Raw genomic sequence first — 20,881 nt, 5'->3', positions numbered from 1 at the left:
AACAAAGCTGGTGAGGGGTTTGGAGCACAGGCCCTATGAAGAGAGGCTGAGTGAGCTAGGATTGCTTAGCCAGGAGAAGAGGAGGCTTAGAGGAGACCTTATTGCTGTCTACAACTACCTGAAGGGAGGTTGTAGCCAGGTGGGGGTTGGTCTCTTCTCCCAGGCAACCAGAACCAGAACAAGAGGACACAGTCTGAAGCTGCACCAGGGGAGGTTTTTCTTGGTGCTAGATGCTGAGATACTCAGTCCTCATCAGGGTGACTTCTTTGTATCATTAAATGAAGAGATTATAATAATTTTCATAAAAGCAATGGGAAAAAATATTAATAAGTATCCTTTTAATCATTGGTATTGTTAGCATTCCACAACTCTGTCCTACCTGTATCTGGGCCTCGGCATCTCTAACAGATATATTCAGGGAGCTGACTGTGGATCCTGAGCGTGGTCTCTTCTCTTGTCTCAGGATCTCAGGACCAGCACTGAATGAATGCCTCATTTGACCTTGATCCATAAGATGTTGTGGCCGCTGGAGTATGGGCGAGTCTGGCCCTCTTGAGCCCATGAACTCCCCTTTCTTTTCCACTTTGACCTCTTTGGTGAAGGATGTCATGGCCTGTTGCTGCTTTCTTTTCTTGTATTCTGTCATGAGCTTGGAGATAGTTTTGTCAGTGGCTATAGTGTAGATCTTGTTGCCAGCACTCTCCCACCATTCTTTTTTCCTGGTTTGCTCTTTTTTCTCTGGTTTAGGACTTAGGGGAGGGGGTAGCAGCAACATTTCTCCACTTCCTCCTCGGGGTGTCAGACAGTCTCCCAGCTGGTCCCGGATCTGACTCCGGTCATCTTCCGATGGTGTGTCCTTCCCAGATTGCCCTCCAGTTGATGGGGTGGAGGTTTCTGAGTGAAAGGATGGTAAAATGAAGAAAGAGTCACCTTTGAACACTGGAGCCTCTTCTACATTATTCTCCAGGTCCAGATGCATCTGGATATAGTTGTTGCAGAGTTCCATACAGAGCTTATGAAGCCGCTTGATGAGCCATCCCCAGTCCGCGTTGCTGATAGGCTGCACGCTCAGCGATGGTATTCGAGCCCTCCACTGCCTCTTCTCCTTCCCTCGGGGGGGACTGACCTGGGCAGTTTCTTCAAAAATGTCTTCATCTTCTGAAGAACACTGCTGTGAGGAATCAGTGCTTCTCTCATCATCTTCAAAGAGGATCTTTTTCACTTGCTCTGCAGTGATGCTCTCCTGGTTTGTCAGGATTGCACAAATCAAAGCATGGAAGTAGATGTTAAAGCTCATTGCTGACTGGCGATACAAGTTGGCAGCTCCACTAATGCCAGAAACTTTTTTCAGCAAACACTTCAAGCCAGGTCTGGTGTCAAACTCTCTGGCTGTTCTGTATGAGTCCAGCAGTAAGTCAAAGATAACAGCCAGATTTTGCATGGAGATGTACCTGAGAAAGCCAGCCAACTTATTTTCTGGTACTTGCACTGTCATTTTCTCCTCGAAGGCAGAAGGGCCTTTCACAAATTCTTCCAGCAAGATGTCATATAAATTCTGGAGCAGTACTTGGTGGGACAGCAAGCTCACCACTATTGTTCTGAAAGGAATACTTGGTAAACCAAGCACAGGAAAGAAAAACAAAATCAAATGAAAACATTGCACTGTGCTTTTAGCAGAAGAGCAGGAATAGTTTGTATTTTAGACTCTAACAGGAAAGATGTGAATGTTTGTACAGCCTTGTTATGAAATAGTTGAGGAAGATAAAGTTGTGTGGAAGAGTCTTTGAGCTACTCTTCCAACCAATTCCCTAGAAAACAAGGCACACTGACTAAGAAAAATAACTGTCCACAGTAAGCACACTGATGGCAGTTGTGCACAACTGGTATTAAAGGAAGACTCTGTTGTAATCTTCATCCTTTTCTCAGGGATGTCTAGCACTGAGAGAATAAATATTCTGAGCTTCAGTTTCATGGCAGCTGCAAGTACTTTCAATATCACAGCCTGCTATAACCAGGGAATTTGTTAGCACAGGTTGGGCAGCCTTTCTGCCACTGGTCCCCAGCTGCATTTTCTATTTGTGCTGCTGAACTTTGACTAAGTTTAAATAGCCTTAAAATTCCTTCCCTGGCACTTCAGCCAACCTTAACTTGGCTGTGACATATTGAGGCCACAGCTACTTTACTACTTGGTTTCTATTTCCACTGATGCCAGGCATAGTTCTTAAAAACAAAACACAAGGAGCCAATTATCCAGCTGATCCAAAAACACGTTCAGAAACAGCGGTGCAATGGAGCATGCAAAGAAGCTGAAGCCTTGCTGAAGGCATGTTTTGGTGTTTGCCCTTAAGACTTCGAATGAACACTTGAAAGCACAAGGAAATATCTATTCCTAACCCTGTTTTTCACATATAATATTAAGTGATTCTTAGCTCTGCTGCTGTTAGAGGTGCTCCAAGTTGTTCTAGATCTCACTGATTTTTGATTTGCACAGGAAGCCCAGGAATGGCGAATTCCTCCGACCACAATTTTCAGGTCATTCACCAGTAAATAACATTGAGAGGCTTACAGACAAGACAGGCTAGGATGAAAAGGTGGACAGGATTGCTGTTCAGTACCTCACAGATTTCAAACTATAAACTCTGAAACCTATCTTAGGGCATTTTTTACAACAGCCTTTGTAAAATTACAGCAGTGATGTCTTCAAAGGAGCTGGTGCTCTAGCACACATAGCACTGCTTGTTATGACTTTAGAGAACTATAATAGGTTACATTTTAATTAGCACTGCTATCAAGCAAGGAATAGATTTTTCACTTAGAATAGAATAGAATAGGAATAGAATAGAATAGGATGGAATATATTCAACAAGTCCAAATGCCGAGTGCTGCACTTTGGCTACGGCAATCCCATGCAGAGCTACAGGCTGGGGTCAGAGTGGCTGGAGAGCTCCCAAACAGAGAGGGACCTGGGGGTACTGATCGACAGCCACCTGAATATGAGCCAACAGTGTGCCCAGGTGGCCAAGAAGGCAAATGGCATCCTGGCCTGCATTAGGAATAGTGTGGCCAGCAGGAGCAGGGGTGTCATTGTGCCCCTGTACTCTGCACTGGTTAGGCCGCACCTTGAATACTGTGTCCAGTTCTGGGCCCCTCAGTTTAAGAAGGACATCGAAACACTTGAATGTGTCCAGAGAAGGGCAACAAGGCTGGGGAGAGGCCTTGAACACAAGCCCTATGAGGAGAGGCTGAGGGAGCTGGGATTGCTTAGCCTGGAGAAGAGGAGGCTCAGGGGTGACCTCATTGCCCTCTACAACTACCTGAAGGGTGGTTGTAGCCAGGAAGGGGTTGGCCTCTTCTCCCAGGCAACCAGCACCAGAACAAGGGGACACAGTCTCAAGCTGCGCCAGGGGAGGTTTAGACTCGAGGTGAGGAGGAAGTTCTTCACCGAGAGAGTCATTCGTCATTGGAATGTGCTGCCCAGGGAGGTGGTTGAGTCATTGACCCTGGAGGTGTTCAAGAGGAGATTGGACGTGGCACTTGGTGCCATGGTCTAGTCATGGGGTCTGTGTTGACAGGTTGGACTCCATGATCCTCGAGGTCCTTTCCAACCTAAGTGACACTGTGATACTGTGAATAGAATGGAATAGGATAGAATAGAATAGAATAGAATAGAATAGAATAGAATAGACCAGACCAGGTTGGAAGAGACCTTCAAGATCATCATGTCCAACCTATCATCCAACACCACCTAATCAACTAAACCATGCCAGCAAGCACCCTATCAAGTCTCTTTGTAGTACTGAAATCTTCAGGTACCATGAGATGTACAGTTGCAGATCTTGAATTATTTTTTTTGGTTGCAAAAATTATTCTACTTCCATTGAACAACTTTCACAAGTGTCTTTGAAGCTCCAAAGTAAAAGGTCTGATTTTTGTCTGAGGAATCATATAAAAACCTCAGCTTTGAGAATGCAACATTGAAAAAAGGCCAGTCAGAACTGTGCTTCCTGGGTTAATTTACCCACGCCAGTTGCCTTGCCGTGACACAGCTGTCAAGTGCTGATACAGCAGCACAGTTTAGTAGTCTTACTATCTGACAGTGCTAAAATCTCGATGATTAATACACACATTGGATTTTTTTTATGTGGAAGTAGTTTTCTGCTGTAAAAGTCATTAGAGGCTCTAACTCAGAAAACCTCTTAAAAGCATGGATAAAGATATATGCGTGATTGCATTGATTTCAAGAAACTCATCCTATTCCAAAAGCGGGAGCAGAACGAAGATCTGCTTTCCTTGCAATAGCCACAAAGGCAATTTACAAGGGCAGTTTAAAGTGCTGCAAAAGAAACAAGTAGAGAACTACACAATGCCAAAGCTGGTGAAGGATAGTATTTCCTTATTTTGCCCAAAGTTTCAAACTGAAATATATCAGTACTTTTTAGGAAGAAGAAAAGCTCCCTTACCCCAGCTTCCTGTGAAACGATGCAGCAGTAAGGAAACAAAAGCAAAAAGGGAAACCCCACTAAGTTTAAAGTAAAACTTCTGAAAGGCCACAATTAGTTGCATGCAAGACTGGCATATTGCTGCACTGGTGTAGCAAATAATATGCAAAACAGTGGCACAGCCCACTTCTGAGCCCTGATTTTGTGAAAAATGAGCATTGCTGGGCTACCATTTGCCTACAGGCATATGAACTTTTTGCAGTTGTTTAGAGAAAGTGCAGTGTGAGAGCATTCAGACTTTGTGTGAATTGCAAGCTTTAGTTGTTGGTTGTAAACAAGCAAGACCCAGGCTACCTTTACAAATGCAGCCTGTTAGACTGCATGCTCTATGTGCTATGAGAGGGGAGCACTCCAAGCTTTTTGCTTTGCATTGTTTATAACAAGGATGGTCTGCAAAACTTTGGGTAAAGCAGACATTTCCCCACCACAAAGGGAAGATTTAGGCAGTGATATTGACCTTTCTTTGTCTCTGCCAAGGCCCCGTTCTCTGTAGGCAAAGCAACAGAGCACCTGCTCTTGGGAAAACCTCTGTACAGCTCTGCAAGAATAGACTTCTTGCACTCTTTCTTCCTGTCCATCCAAAGGCCATCACATTCTGGCTCCTTGTTGCAAGGAGCAGTTTAGTTCTGCATGAGAATGCTTGAAGTAATACAGAAACGGATTTGGTATCTAGTAAAAGACAATTCTGTGCCATACATCCCATAGTTTGCAATGCAAACACAAACCCTGAATGCACAGTTCTACTTATTGGCCCTACTGATATTACAGCAGTTGTTGAAATAACTGAGTGCAAGCAAAAAGAAATATTCTTGGCCAGGACTAGACTGTCATGCAAATGCACAAGTTTCTGAGGTGGTACCAAATGGAAGGGCTTCCACAAAAACCAAGTGCCAAGCGCAAACATTTCCTAGGTCAGTATACTGACAGTGGTGTAGCTTAGGATGTGGTCTCTTCAAATTATACTGCTCCAGTTTCAGCATTAACTTTTTATTTTTAACCTTCTTAATCCAGTAGTATTGAATTTAAAAGACTATCAGTGAAGCAGACATAATTTAATTGGTTAAGTATCATTAACAAACAAAGCAGCAGTTCCAAAGCTTTCCTCAAACTGGTACTTTTAACTCTCAGGAGTCTCAAGGTTTCCTATGTAAAGGTTTCCCTACTATTTCCTGTGAGAATTGTTTCTAATTTAATCTGCATTTCCTCTACTTGAAGGCTGCCTGTGATCTTATTTGCCCTTCAGGTATTTGTAGCATTCTGCTAGAGGATTCTTCCTTATTTAGCTTTCTAAGGGCCATATCATAAGCCTTGACACAGGCTTGTCTAGACTGATAGCAGCTCTTGCACATGGCTGCTCAGCTGCATATGAAGAGCAGACAATAGTAACCTACTGATCCCTCCATCACTAAACCCTAATTTTTATTTGTTCACTGTACTTCATGGTTTTGGATGAGACCTATGGAGAGGCATGGTTTGCCAGGCTCAGTTCACATCTCTGCCAGCCTGACCATGATTTTACCTTCTCTGGGTATGCCCATTTGGTTTCTTATCTGGTGGCAGGTCAATGATGAGCACACATGACTGGGCATGTTCAAACCCTTCCTTGTTGCTAGGAGTCTTTGGGGAACACTGAGTCTCCAGCATGAAGACCTAGAAAATGAGTTACATAAAACAATTAGTTTAGCACTTGCACTGGGTCCCTGGGAGGCCCAAGAGTAGGAGTTCCTGCAGTGTGAAAGATCTATTTAAGGTAACTTACTTTTACAGTGATGGAGAGAATGCAAAGTATGCTCCTAGACAGACCTGTGAAGAAGCACACTGCTTTGCTAACACTACCTTAGAGCCATGGGCTACCTCCAGATGCACAGCAGAGCACAGAGCAACTGACAAACATCACCTTTGAACTTGTACAAGGCACAATACCAAACACCAAAACAAGGTTCTGCTGCCTGTATACTACTATCAGAACATACATATAATGGATGAGGATCTGTTTGCATAGTTGGCCTGTTGAACACAGAAAAGTTGGTTGTTGGAAGGACTATTTTTAGCCACAAGACATCTGGCTTGCAATTCTTTGGGTAGGAAATAGGAAAACCACCCTCAGTTGCTGTTGCTTTGTTTTGTAGCTTAGTATTTGTGTCAAATCTCCACCAAGCAGGACTTAGGGAGTGCCACATTTTCTACAAGTATAAATGCCACATTCTCTCCTTTCTTGAGTTCTGCTTCTCTAAAACTTAATTTAAAACACTTTCCATTCAAAGTCTGCCACTGCCACATTATTTGTGACCACAAATCCCAGTCTGTTTCTCAGATTTTCAAGCAGAATTAAGTTAGAAATTGTCACCAAGCATCAGCTGGCTCTTTCAACCCAGCTGCTTTCCCATGCTAAAAATGCCATACAGTATTTACAGTTTTACAGTACCCTGCAGGTCATTAAGTTCAGTCTGCTGTATTGCAAGCAACTTATTTCCATATAGCTACTTTCATAAAATCAACGACCTCCACTGTAGTCAAAAAGACCCACAGGAGGTTGTCCCTAAGCTTGCTCTGCTGATTAGGAGTTAGTGGTGAGATTTAAACAGTTTGTTAAATATTAGCCCTATCCTCTAGCTCTCAGTAACCTTTTTTTTTGTGTTCCTTTTCAAGCTCTGCTTTGATAGATTGAACAAACCTTGGGTTTCTAAGTTCATATCATAGTCTCTGTTCCAGTGCATTTTTTTTTTCCCTATGAATTTCTCATTCTTTAACAGAATAATCAGAAATATATATGGCATTGTAGATGGGGATTCATACTGACACTAACATACCCCTTCCTCACTGATGTACACTAGGGTTACTTTCTGAACTTACATTTCACAATAGGCATTACTGATCCTCAGGTACCTATGCATCTTCCCTCACTCTAGGCACTCTTAGTTCCTGCATACAGGGCAAGAGTTTTAAGGACTTTTTCCTGTTAGACACATACATTTTAGTGCAGGGATGAAGGATTCTTCACTTGTAGGGTTCATGAGGAAGGTGGTGGTAAAGATGTACTTTCATAAAGAAAAACCCCACGTTTAGAGGGTTCTCTGACTTCCCCTAACCATTGGTCAGTACCTGTTGTGCCATGGCTCTGATTCTCCAGTATTCAGCTTCAGCACTTGGCGAGAGGGAGGGAGCTGCCACCTTCACTTCGCAGGCATCTCCACTAAAGCTTTCAGAGCCACTGTGGAAATAGCCCAACAGGTTCTACAAGGAAACACAGTATCAGACTTTCACTGTGTGTTAAATGAGGACAGTGACTGTAACACTGTCCAGCCTCTTTGTGTAGGGCTGGACTAAATGACCCTGGTGATTCTATGAATCTATGAATACAAAATTGGGAGTGAGCTGTCCCATTACCACCTGCTATTTAGCATTTGATGCATCCAGTGCAAAGGCACTGTGATTTATGTACTCTGGCCTGTGATGACTTAACAGGATTTTTTTTGCTACAAGAAGGGTAGAGAGCTGAGAAATCCATCTATATGGAACATGAAGCCACAGGATCAAGCAACTGTCTTCTATCTTGTGTTAACCAATCCAGAGGAAGAAATGGAATAAAAGATAGATTTTCATCTACATAACTCTTGTGATTTCATACTGACAAGGCAACTTACAGTCAGTTGGACTGTTAGCAACTAGTGTGGTCTCTACCTGTTTAGAAAAAAGTGTTTCACTCTCCATTGTTGATCCAACAGCTTTCATTGGGAATGGACAAAATAACAAAAGCTACCACACAATCCTTATGCTTGCTTCCTTCCTTGGCTCTGCGCCCAAAAACTTTTCTGAAGAAGAAAAAGCAGCCTGTCTAAAGTGAGTGAGTCTATAATTAGTGAGATTACATTTTGGCTGTCTGTAAAAAGGGCAGTTTACCTTTACTGGCTCCAGAGTGGCAGAGAATGCGTCCTGCAAGGCACAACATGCGAGCCTCCACATCTCTTCGGTAAAAACAGGCCCTGCTGTTACTAACACGTATCTGGCATGACACAAGGAAACATTACTATGTTACAATATGAACCACCCAATTCTGACTTGTAATGAAAGAAGGTTGAAAACAGAACAAAAGGCCTACTAGGTATGTGGTAGTTTTAGGTAGCTAGCTAATGATACCCAAGCTCCTGACCTATTTCTGTAATTACACTGTAGTTTTGGCTTCCCCCCCACCCCTTTCCTTTTCTTCTTTCAGTAGTCATTTTCCAGGACAAGAACAACATGTTGTGAAAGAGGTAATGCAGTGGTTTTCTTTATTATGGCTGTAGTAACATCTGTGTTTGAAGAGACCTCCAAAGGTCAACACCCCTGCAGTAAGCAGGGGCATCCTCCATTAAATCAGGTTACTCAGAGCCTTTTTGAGCCTGATCTTGACTATCTCCAGGGATGGGGTTTCAACCACCTCCCTGGGCATCTCGTTGCAGTGTTCCATGCCCCCAGGATAAAGAACTTGTTCCTAACACCCAATCTAAATCTACTCTTCTCTCAAACCCTTGCCCTTTGTCCTATCATTACAAGGCTGAAGACTGTGAAAAACCTCTAAAGACCCATGAACTCCAACAAAAAAGACCCTTTATTGTTTTCCTAAGACTTAATTATTGACTAACTGCATATCAGTAATACAGTTGTCAAGTGCTTTTCACGGGAATCATAGTAATTCCTAAACTCACAGGTTCTAAAGCAGACTGAAAACAGCAAGAGAAAGTTACTAAGTCTAAAATCTGTTACTCAAGTAACAAGAGAGAGGTATAGTGTAGATTTCTTTTGAGATGTTAACCAAGGTAATCAGCACACAAGTTCTTCAAAGATATAGAGACACCTATTATGAATATGCTAACAGAGTGAAGAGCCTGTTACCTGATACAAGAGCAGCCAACTCTGGAAATAATTTCTGTTGGTTCTGCTACACAGGCTACCAGCAACTTGAAAAGATCTTTCAGCATAGTATTGATCATATTTTCATACCCAATATCTATAATGAAAAGATATAGAGACTAGTTTTAACATCATTGTCTTTTCATTGTAATTACACAGTCTTGCTACATGTTCTGCTGTTCAGAGACTTTGAAAAACCAAATTGCCTTTTATGCAGCTATCACCAAAGTTCAATTTTGAAACAGGCATCACAAACTGATAAAGGACAATCCTTTTTGTTAGCAACATCAAATGTCTGGACTTAAGTGGTACTGGAGAAATTCAATTACCTCCTGTTTCTGGTATTTTAGTTCTTTGTGATCAAAGTCTCGGAATCTTCTTTTGGAAAGCATAACTGTGATGATTTAATTTTGAAGGAAGCCCTGCTCTGAGCTGGAATCTAAACTCTTACAAGTTAATTTTTTCCATCATTCTAAAGCCTATCTTGAAAGAAAAAAGAAGGAAAAAAAAAGGGAAAAAAAACCAGGGGGAGGGGGAAAGGAGGAAATTTTCAGCTCTCCTCTTTTTTTTATGGCCTTTCATTCTTGACTAACTGAAAAGCAGTAAAAACATCTCCCCCATCTTCAGTAGATATGAGAATAAAATGGCCTACCTGAGTGTATGAAATTTTGAATGTGCTCCACTACCAGCTCACAGGAAAGGCCAATGGCATGCTTGAAATTAGCAGACGCCACATCCCAGTAAGAATGGTCACCATGGCTGCGATGGAGCCAAAAAGACATCGTGGGAAGAAGAAGATGTACAACTGCATAAATGCCAAATCCTGGTCCTTGAAATAAACACAATGGTGGTTGTACATTTTTGCTTACAAAGCCTATGTGCACAGTAAATTTGCTCAGTTGTTCCAAGCTTGAGGCCAGGGGTGATGCAAAAGAAAGCAGCTTCTGAGGTGAGAGGGGAAAACAGTTTTGATCCCCATGTGAGACAGTCTATGGACTTTCAGCCAACTGTTTGCCTGCTGTCTTTTCCAACAGGTCTACAGGACTACATGATTTTCTTTTTCTATTTCCTGGACACCAGGCAAGTATTTTCTGTGGCTAGGACATCAGTAGAGTACCACACCTCTTAATGTGTGCAATAGCAGTGTGTTCAACATACTCTTATAAGGTGCCTTTATCAGCTGAGAATAATGCACTAACTGGAACAACTGCTCATGCAATCCCTCTCTGCTGGGAAGCATCTCTGTGCCCTTCTAGCACAAGTAAAACATTACAGAAGTGATTTAGGATTCTCAGAAGCTTGGGTCAGGGCTCTACTAGCTCACATCTCATCAAGCCCTTTCTTTACCAGGTGTCTTGGCAACATCCCTCAGCAATTCAAAGAGCAGATCCAAAGTAGGAGGCTGGTGCTGACGGGGACAGTTGGATATGGCAATTGTTAATTCTTCCAGGAGGATAATCCAGACATTGATAAGGCCTACAAGTAAGGAAACAAAATTATAAGCTGTGAATGAGATGCTGTGTTGACTGCAGGTGGAACTTGCCCTCCAGAAAGTCATGGAGGCTGAGAAATTAATTAACTTAAAAGGTCATGGGTGCTTGCACACTTTCTGTTGCTGTGCAATGACTGCAGGTAACGGCAATTTTTGAAATGATGGTCTCCGCTTCAGCTGGTTTTAAGGTTGTATTTTGTCCCATCCTTCTTCCCCCACATACACTCTGTCCTTATCTTCTTTCTTAGTTTATTACTCCCATTAGTCCAGTCTCTTTAACCTTGGGGGTTTGTTTTTGTTTGTTCTAATGGAACATTTGACACAGCTCCCTAGCATTATAACTTCAGAATAGATTGCACTGATTTGGGTTATGCTTTCAGGAAAGGATCCTACAGTGATCAGCCATAATTTAACTGGCTCTCTAGTTGGTACCCAGAAGAGAACAGTAATAACGCCTCATGAAGTGTCATCAGGCTACCTCACATGGTTACATGGTCACAGAAAGAAGAGTATTAAATGTGGACATGGCAGAGCTGGACAACGACCAGAAGAGCAGTTAGTTAGGATAATACAGGCAGTACTGTGAGTTCATACCTACAGGAGCCAACATGTGTCCCACCTACAGGAGCCAACATGTATCCCACCATCTTTTGGTGATACAAATCGTTTTCAATACAATTTTGAAGACAGTTAGGAATGGCTTCCCTTTAATTTTTCACAAACCATGTAAGTACTTTCTAGTTCCCTATGACATTATGGATGACTAACTAGAAGGATCTTGCATGTTATGCTCAGAATGCTCCTGCATCTATAGTGATGTTCTTGAGTTAGGGCTCCTGAAAAGGCTTTATTAGCCTACTATGGATTTTACTTTAGCTCACTAGTAAGTCCATCTTCTCTGACAGTAGTAGCCATGCTCACGCCTGCTGGCCAATTACATTCCAAAAGCAACAAAAAATGCTGCAAGGGAACCTTAAGATGCACCAAGTTTGCTGACTGCAGGAGTCTTCCTGAGAATCAAGGAAAAAACAGTGACATTATTACTTAGTGGGTTGATTATTTATTCACACCCCTTCTACAGGGCAGTATGTACAAGTTGGGGGGGGGGAATTTCAACCCACCACATTTGCAGTCATACAGTCTTTAATAGGATCTCTAGATAAGGCAATAGCACAAATACAGAGCCTCTTCAGAACAGTAGGCAGGTGGTACTCACCTGAAGTGGGGAGACCCTAGGTCAAGTCCTAAGCTGACTCAGAGACTTCAGTGACTTGAGTCTCCCACCCCCCCAGGTGAACATTCTAATATCGCCAGAGGGGGAAAAAAAATCCCAACCAAACACGGAAAGATGAAAGCAAAACTATTAAAAAATCCCCAAAACCTAGGACTCATGGTTTGCTTTATGGAGAGAGTAGTTTTTCTCTCCTGAATAAAGAGGAGCAGTGGAACAGGACAATGCACGTGATGGAAGAGCCTAGATGAAAGTAGGTATCAAGAGCCATTCTGGTGAGGCATGGGAATGAAATACATGGGAGGCAGCCTGGTTGGAGCTGGCTCTTCAGAGGCAGCCAGGTTGGGACATCTCAGAGTTCAGATACTCAAGTGACTGTATTGCTTCAAAGGGCCATCCTGAGTCCAAAAGCAGTAAATCTACAATCCTGTACCACTTGGCTCCACACAAATCCAGTTCAAATACTTGATTAATCCACAACCCATATAAGTCACACAAATAATTGGGAGACAAATGTTGCTTGTTTTTCTGGAGGCTGGAGCACTTTTGATGCACCTTAGAAATGCACTCTTTGGTTCAATAAAGCACAGGAAATCGGTTTAGAAAGCTTGTTTAAATATGTTTCCAAACTCTAACTCAACACTGATATTTTTGTCTGTTAAAGGCAGGCCTGCCAATACCAGCCTTAAAAGGCCTTCACTCCTCACTTCAGCTGTGGACTAGAAAGTATTTTTGTGTTATTTCTCAGGAATAGAATAGAACAGAACAGAACAGAATAATTAACCAGGTTGGAAAAGACCTTTGAGATCATCAAGTCCAACCTATCACCCAACACCATCTCATCAACTAAACCATGGCACCAAGCACCCCATCCAATCTCTTCCTAAACACCTCCAGTGACAGTGACGCCACCACCTCCCTGGGCAGCACATTCCAATGGCAAATCACTCTACGAAGAACTTCATCCTAACATCCAGCCTAAACCTCCCCTGGTGCAGCTTGAGACTGTGTCCTCTTGTTCTGGTGCTGGTTGCCTGGGAGAAGAGACCAACCCCCACCTGGCTACAACCTCCCTTCAGGTAGTTGTGGACAGCAATGAGCTTCCTCTTCTCCAGGCTAAGCAACCCCAGCTCCCTCAGCCTCTCCTCACAGGGCTTGTGCTCCAAACCCCTCCCCAGCTTTGTTGCCCTTCTCTGGACAGGTTCATATAGGTTATTATGAATATCAGGGTAACTAATTAATATTAATTTGTCCCAGGAGAGGAGTTGTATCTTTCTCATATGTGAGCTGTATTTTTTAACATAAAGAAAGTAACATGACCTGAACTTCCACGCTCTGTGCATGCATGTGCATGTGTAGCAACAGAGAGACAGTAAACTATGAAGCATTCTCCTTCATTTTGCTTTCAGCAGTATGTAAAATGGACAGTGACAAGAGGAAGAAGTGATTGATAATTCCACAGTTTCTGCTTTCAAAGCACTTACCTGTGTCATCATCAAAGTCAGAAAGGATACACTCCATGCCATCCTCACTGCTGGCTGACTGCTCCTGCACTCTCCGGGGCAAGTTAACCAGCCGGCCACCAAGGAAGATGGGCTTCAAGGGCATTTTATAGATTTTGGCTAACAACTTGGCAGGAAGGAGAGAGGGAAAAACAAACAAGATGATAAATATACATGGGAAAGTTTGTACATGTTATCACATACAACACAGGTATGGGAAACAAAATCAAAGCTATGAAAGCAACATAATGTCAGCCTTTCTTCTGTTCATCCAGCAACAAAAGTAGAGGCCAGAAGTTGTCTGTTCATTAACAAGGGGTTGGGGTGAGAAAAGAGAGAGAGAGAGAAGCAATGTAAGGAAGGGAGTGTGACCCCTCCTCGTTTGTGACAGATAAATGTCAGTATTTACTGATGGCACCTGTGATCTAAGATGCTCCATTAGATGTATGCAGAATACTTTAGAGCTCTGAATGCCTATGTAAATACTGATGAAAGAACCTGTACAGGTTTACTTCAGAGCTTCTTTGCCTGGGTTGTCCATTACACAACAAATATAAACTATGCAGAATTGTGTTATAGCTTGGATGTTATCAGCATTGGAGAGCAGTGAAGTGAAAAAGGACCTGGGGGTCAAGGTGGCTGGAAGGTTGAGCCAGCAATGTGCTCGTGTGGCCAGAAAGACCAATGCCAATCTGGGCTGTATTAGGAGGGGTGTGGTTAGTAGGTCTAGAGAGGTTCTTCTCCCCCTCTACTCTGCTCTGGTGAGGCTTCATCTGGAATACTGCATCCAGTTCTGGGCCTCTCAGTTCAAGAAGGTCAAAGAATTGCTTGAAAGAGCTCAGAGCAGAGCCACAAAGATGATCAAGGGAGTGGAACATCTTCCTTACAAGGAGAGACTGAGGGAGCTGGGGCTCTTTAACTTGGAGAGAAGGAGACTAAGGGGTGAGCTTATTAATGTTTATAATTACATAAAGGGTGAGTGCCAAGAGGATGGAGCCAGGCTCTTCTCAGTGATGCCCAATGACAGGACAAGGGGTAATTGGTGGATGCTGATGCACAGGAAGTTCTATGGAAACATGAAGAAAAATTTTTTCCCTCTGAGGGTGACAGAACACTGGAACAGGCTGCTCAGGGGGACTGTGGAGTCTCCCTCTCTGGAGATATTCAAGACCTGCCTGGATGTGTTCCTGTGTGATCTGCTCTAGGTGATCCTGCTCTGGCAGGGGGGTTGGACTAGATGATCTCTCAAGGTCCCTTCCAGCCCCTAACATTCTGTTATTTTACCAGGCCTCTCTAAAGAAAACCACATCTTTGCAGTACATGGACATGGTTTCTTTTCAGTCATTCCTATTCTACTGGTAAATTAAAAGGTGTAACAAGGTGAAAGTGGCTGCTTCTTTTAAGGAGGAGAAAATATTTCTGCCTCACTGTGGACTGGGATTTGTAAGGATGAGGTAGAGTGATGTGATGCACATAGTGTTTAGATAGAATATACATCAAACAGACAGAGATACTCACTATGGAATTTTTCAGGTGAATAAGTGTTCTAGTTTGACATGAGTGCCTTTAAAAACTGTAAGGTTACAGACCTCCAGGAAGTCCAGAGAGTCCAGTCCAGTGAGTGGACACAGGAAATGATGTTATTTCATTCCCAGGGTCCCTGCAGCCCTGTAACATTGGCTTCAGAATTAGTTTCTCTATCTTTTCTCCCTCCTGCCTGCTCTCTCTGGTGGGAGGCCTTATCTGGTAACATGGAGGAGTAGCAGAGGCCTAAATACTCTGTCCTGTGCAATTTTGGCCTGTTTAGGCCTAATGGAAGGGAGGCAATGCAGGCAGGAAAGGAGCACTGGGGCTTGTGGTTTATCTGGTTGGGGGAAGGTTTTTGGGGGGTTTCATATATCCTGTATATGTATTAGGTGTTAAGGATTCATGTATTCTGTATTTTTCTGTATATTTTTGAATATAATTCTGCATTTCTCTCCAATTCAATGAGAGCATTTGATGTTACTCATATGGGGGTGTAGAATTATATCTGTCTGCTCTTTAAACAAAGACAGTAAGATAGCAAGTAGAGTTTCTTGTGGCTGCTGCTTATTATTCTGAGCTGCCTTACTCTTTCCTTCTCCTCTCTGTGCTGGATCTACCCACTCTCTCTGAATTTAGACATTAAGACATTTCAGCTATGGTAATATCTTTTGCTATGCATTTGTATGGTACCTGTTAAACATAGCCTGGGACCAACAAAAAGAGCTGCAGGTGCTACAGAAATACAAACAATATTACAAAATCAGGCAAACCCCATCCTATTAACCCTGGATAATAATCTGTGCTGTGTGCTAGGAGATTACAGAAAACATGCCAGCATTCTAATTGTTAGAGATCTGCCCTGACTTCAGATATGTCTCCACAGAAGAGATAAGATGCTGATGCATTTTAGAGGGTGTAACCTCTTGTTCTTCTTGAGATCAGAGAATTCTCAGGGTGGGTTGTTGGTTTTGTTTTGTTTCCTTCATTCCCAATACTCTTTACAGTAGTTGTTTAAATATGAATGAGTGTAGCTTTGAGTATGCTACTACTCTGTTTTGAGCATTCACATTTTCCCACATGCTTCTTGGGTCTGACTGTTCTTATTTCTTTGGTTTTCCCACTTGTTAGCTGGCCTAGAAGGTTTGACATTCCATCACATCACCACTCTCTCTCTGGCAATGCAGGTTATTACTGCAGACTTACCACAGATTCTGCTGTGTTTGTGAGAACCACCTAACCACTGATGCAAAGCCTGGAGGTTAGAACTGTTTCCTAGACCAGGTTAGCACCTGTGAAAGATTGTTCATCATACCTGAGAACATCTCCTGAGGTAATCAAGCGCGGGAAGGCACAAGTCTGTAGATGCAGATCCTGATCCTGGCACACAGTCACCCATCTCCTTACAATCTACTTCCCCTAGGGGATAGGAAAGGCATCATTGGGAAGGACAGAAGAAGAGACAAACCCCATGACTTTAGCTTTCCTTTTTCAGTTCAGTTGTGGCCTAGTGTCTGAACAGAATCTGTAAAACATCTTCAGTTTGATCTTGTTAGATGACAACCAGATGATTCACTTACAAACCATACAGTAACACTAGTCGCAGATTATACATGGAGTTTTATCTACATAAATGCTTTAATATATACATGTCTGCTTAAGAACTCTTTACTGAAGTCTTTGGGAGTTCTTATAATCATACAGAATTAACCAAGTTGGAAAAGACCTTCAAGATCATCACGTCCGACCTATCACCCAACACCATCTAACCAGCTACACCATGGCACTAAGCGCCTCATCCAGTCTCTTTTTAAACACTTCCAGGGACAGTGACTCCACCACCTCCCTGGGCGGCCCATTCCAATGGACAATCACTCTTTCTGTGAAGAATTTCTTACTAACATCCAGCCTAAACTGCAAAATTGTTTTAGAATCATAGAATTGTTGGGGTTGAAGGAAACCTCAAGGATCATCCAGTTCCAACCCCCCTGCCATGGGCAGGGACACCTCACACTGGATCAGGTAACCCAGAGCCACATCCAGCCTGGTCTTAAGGACTCACAGGGATGAGGCTTCCACTACCTCCACAGGCAACCTGTTCCAGTGTCTCACCACCCTCATGGTGAAGAATTTCTTCCTAACATCCAATCTGAATCTACCCATTTCTACTCCCCCCCCCCCCCCCCCCCATTCCCCTTAGTCTTATCATTACCTGACACCTCGAAGTCCCTCACCTGCCCCTTTTTCCCCTCAAATGCCACCTGGGCTCTATTGGAGTCTCCTCCCACCCCAGGTGTGGCCACTTGGCCCTCCCCACCTACTGCCCTATTTAATTCCCTCCAGGAAAGGCAGAAGCCCTAAGCTGGGCCCTTCTGGGCTGAGGAATCCTCCTCTCATCACTGGTGAGTCCTCATGGTGCACACTGGGTGATGGTGGTGGTGACAACAAAGGCCGGGGGGCCTGGTGGCCCCCCGGTTGTTAGGGCAATGATTGATGACTCCTCCGATATCACCCATGGGTGCTGGCTAGGCCTCCTTACTGGGGCTGAGGTCCTCTGTGTGGTAGCTTGGCTGGTGAAGGTCTTGCTTCTGGCTCTGGGATGAGTGCAAAAATGGTGGTGGTGGAGCAGGAGCAGTGGAGGACAGTGTAGAGGGAGCAGAGGCCACTTTGGGAAGATGAAGCGGACTGATGATGGGTTAGAAGGTTAGACTTGATAATCTTGGAGGTCTTTCCCAACCCTAATAATTCTGTGGCCTTTCTAGGTGTGGTCTGATTGATCAACATCGTTCCTGACATTCAGTAACCCACCCTGTTCCTCCAGCTAAACCCATTCTAGTGGTGAGGTTAACTTTCATCTGTCCATAAACACAGTTCAGCACAAAACTTGTCAGAGTTAGATCATGCTTGGGCTTGATGATCTTAAAGGCTTTTTGCTTTATCCAACTAAAACAATTCTATGAAAAAATAAAGAGAAAATGAAAACATCATCATTCTGCTGAACACACAGGGAAAAAATAGCTAATTTAGATGTTGAAATATATTTGGGCCAAAAGTGTAGATAACTTTAAGTGTAGATACCTTACAGCCATCTGTCATAGTCACTTCATCTCTTTCCATGGATATATCAATTACTTTCTCAATTGATATACTGATTTTTTTATCTATTAGTTTGCATCCCAGTGCCCTGGAAAAGTCTCCTACCACAAGTTCTGCCTTTTAGTTTACTCCTAAATACAGCATTTTATATTTGGTGCTACAGTATTTCCCTATGTTGTCTAATTCAAGTGTCAAGGTCCTACAGTTTAACTGCATACCCCCAGGCCCTAGTGTCTGAGTATTGCAGGTTATTACTAACACTGTGTCATCAGCAGACTTCTGCTTTTAGATCAGCTTCACTAAGCATATTAAAGTCTCAAGCTGCACCAGGGAAGTTTAGGCTCGAGGTGAGGAGAAAGTTCTTCACAGAAGGAGTTGTTAGCCATTGGAATGGGCTGCCCAGGGAGGTGGTGGAGTCACCATCCCTGGAGGGATTAGACATGGCACTTGGTGCATGGTCTAGTAGTCATGAGGTCTGTGGTGATGGGTTGGACTTGATGATCTTTCAGGCCTTTTCCAACCCTGTTGATTCTAAGTAGATCAGTCCCAAGGCATCCTGCTGTGGAGCTTCTACCTAAGTAACTCCATTTGCTATATTTTCCCTGTCTGCACAATCTCTTTCCTCTCCCTTTCAGTCAGTGGCCTGCCCACCTCAGAATACTTGGCTCATAGCCATTTTTCCAGTTTAGCCAACTACTTCCCATTCAGTGTCAAATCTGAAGCTTTACTAAATGCCTCTACACATTAGCATTGTATTGCTTTAAAAGCTATTCCTCTCATAACCCCCCATGATAAATATGAAATGATTTTATTAAATCCTGCTTCATGCTCCTTTCACTACACTTAGTGCCTTTTGTTTTTTAATGCTCTTTTGTCTCCAGGAGAATGCATTTTAAAGTCTTGTCTACTATGGAGATCAGCCAAGCCAAGGAGTGAAATTTGAACCCATTAGTTTTATGCTAAAATGAACATACATTTGCTATTGCTCAGTACCAAAACATCCCAAAGTCCTACTACCTTTAATGCAAAATAGAGACTTTGCTTTGGACATGTAACCTATTTGGCATAAACTTAGCAAAATAAGGAACCTAAAAAAATACAAGTGCAGGTTTAAGTTCTCCAAATGAAACAGGAGTTCCCTCTGCTGGTACTGAGTATGCAAGTTTAGAATAAACCAAACCAGGTTGGAAGAGACCTTCAAGATCATCGTGTCCAACCCATCAACTAATCCAACCCACCTAAACAACTAACCCATGGCACCAAGCACCCCATCAAGTCTCCTTCTGAAAACCTCAAATGATGGTGACTCCACCACCTCCTTGGGCAGCCCATTCCAATGGGCAATCCTAACATCTAACCTAAACCTCCCCTGGTGCAGCCTGAGACTGTGTCCTCTTCTGGTACTGGCTGCCTGGGAGAAGAGACCAACATCCGCCTGGCTACAACCTCCCTTCAGGTAGTTGTAGAGAGTAATAAGGTCACCCCTGAGTCTCCTTTTCTCCAGGCTAAGCAATCCCAGCTCTCTGTCTTTTGTAGTAATAATGACAATTTTGGTCTGTCATCACAAGCTGAATTCTTACCTCATCTAAACAGCTTAATAAGAGAAAAGTTAACATTATAGATCAATGATTTGCTGCAGTTAGGCGGTTCATACAAATGAAAGGGAATTGCTTACAGCCCCAGATACCTCTGTGAATATACATATTAAAAAAGCACCTGATTTTACCCATCATTAGAAGTTTTGCAGTTCACATAAGTAAAAACAATAAACCAAAATCATTGCCATAGTTCAGTGAAGAGTGTGAAACTGTAACGATCAAAGCAAGCCAGAGGACATGGCCATGGGGGCAGAATGACCCACCGTCTGTTACCATTGTTCTGAAGTTTGGTAAAGCACCACGATTACTCAGCAGGGTCATCCTGACTCCAGTGGTCTCCACTGCTGTGACAACTTGAATTGATACTGTTAAAAATATTTCTGGAACAATCCCTTAGTCTTGATTTCATTTTTTTTAAAGCACTCTGGACTCGTTTTCTTCACTGCCCCTCTCTTCCTTACCATACTATATAACTGAATTTTCCTGTTCTGCACACTCAAGTTTGACATATCATGACTTAATAGGATAAAAGGAAAAATACAAATATTTACCCAGTCCTTTGACAAACTTCATAAGGCACATAATATAACTGGTGGCAGCATTGGCAAAGACTTGGATGCTGTCTGTGTTTAAAAATGCTTCAAAGACATCAAACACGGGAGCCTGGCGTTTCCCTGCAGGAACAACAAGATGAGAACTCTTCTCCACCTCCTATAAACGTGATTCTTCCAACAGTTTTTCAATGACTTAACTGAATCTGTAGAATCTCTTGTATTCTGAGCAAAGACAGAAGTGATCTTAGAAGTAAAGCCTCCTGAGGTAACTTGTGCTGCCCTTCATAGGAATTAATACCGGATCCCTCTGTTACCTTTGGTATGAAAGATGTCGGCTTATGCACGCTCACGTGGTAGGAGCAGATTTGAGCGCTTGAACCCTGCTCAGTAGCCAACACATCTCTTTGGTGGAGGTTTGTGGTTTAGGTCTTGATAACTGCCAAGATGACAGCACTTGTGGAAAAACTATTCAGACTATACAGTAATGAAACA

The 20,881-nt window shown here is 43.0% G+C and overlaps 1 protein-coding gene across 3 annotated transcripts in view; it reads right to left on the bottom strand.

Moving 5' to 3' along the window:
* Positions 1–20,881, bottom strand: part of ARFGEF3 (ARFGEF family member 3) — a 116,430-nt gene that overhangs the window by 7,267 nt on the left and 88,282 nt on the right. For all 3 annotated transcript variants that reach the window (XM_068150478.1, XM_068150487.1, XM_068150495.1), the window contains 10 exons: positions 20,387–20,509; positions 16,457–16,560; positions 13,600–13,744; positions 10,740–10,868; positions 10,045–10,221; positions 9,375–9,489; positions 8,400–8,502; positions 7,602–7,733; positions 6,019–6,149; positions 380–1,610 (listed from right to left, as the gene is read on the bottom strand). In XM_068150478.1, the coding sequence (XP_068006579.1) occupies positions 380–1,610; positions 6,019–6,149; positions 7,602–7,733; positions 8,400–8,502; positions 9,375–9,489; positions 10,045–10,221; positions 10,740–10,868; positions 13,600–13,744; positions 16,457–16,560; positions 20,387–20,509 (2,390 nt within the window). The remainder of the gene's footprint in view (positions 1–379; positions 1,611–6,018; positions 6,150–7,601; positions 7,734–8,399; positions 8,503–9,374; positions 9,490–10,044; positions 10,222–10,739; positions 10,869–13,599; positions 13,745–16,456; positions 16,561–20,386; positions 20,510–20,881) is intronic.

This window comes from Melanerpes formicivorus, unplaced genomic scaffold (assembly GCF_026170545.1).
Source record: "Melanerpes formicivorus ecotype bairdi unplaced genomic scaffold, bMelFor1.0.p_v2 SCAF_2, whole genome shotgun sequence".
Classification (NCBI taxonomy): domain Eukaryota; kingdom Metazoa; phylum Chordata; class Aves; order Piciformes; family Picidae; genus Melanerpes; species Melanerpes formicivorus.
This window is presented reverse-complemented; position numbering and strand designations above follow the sequence as displayed.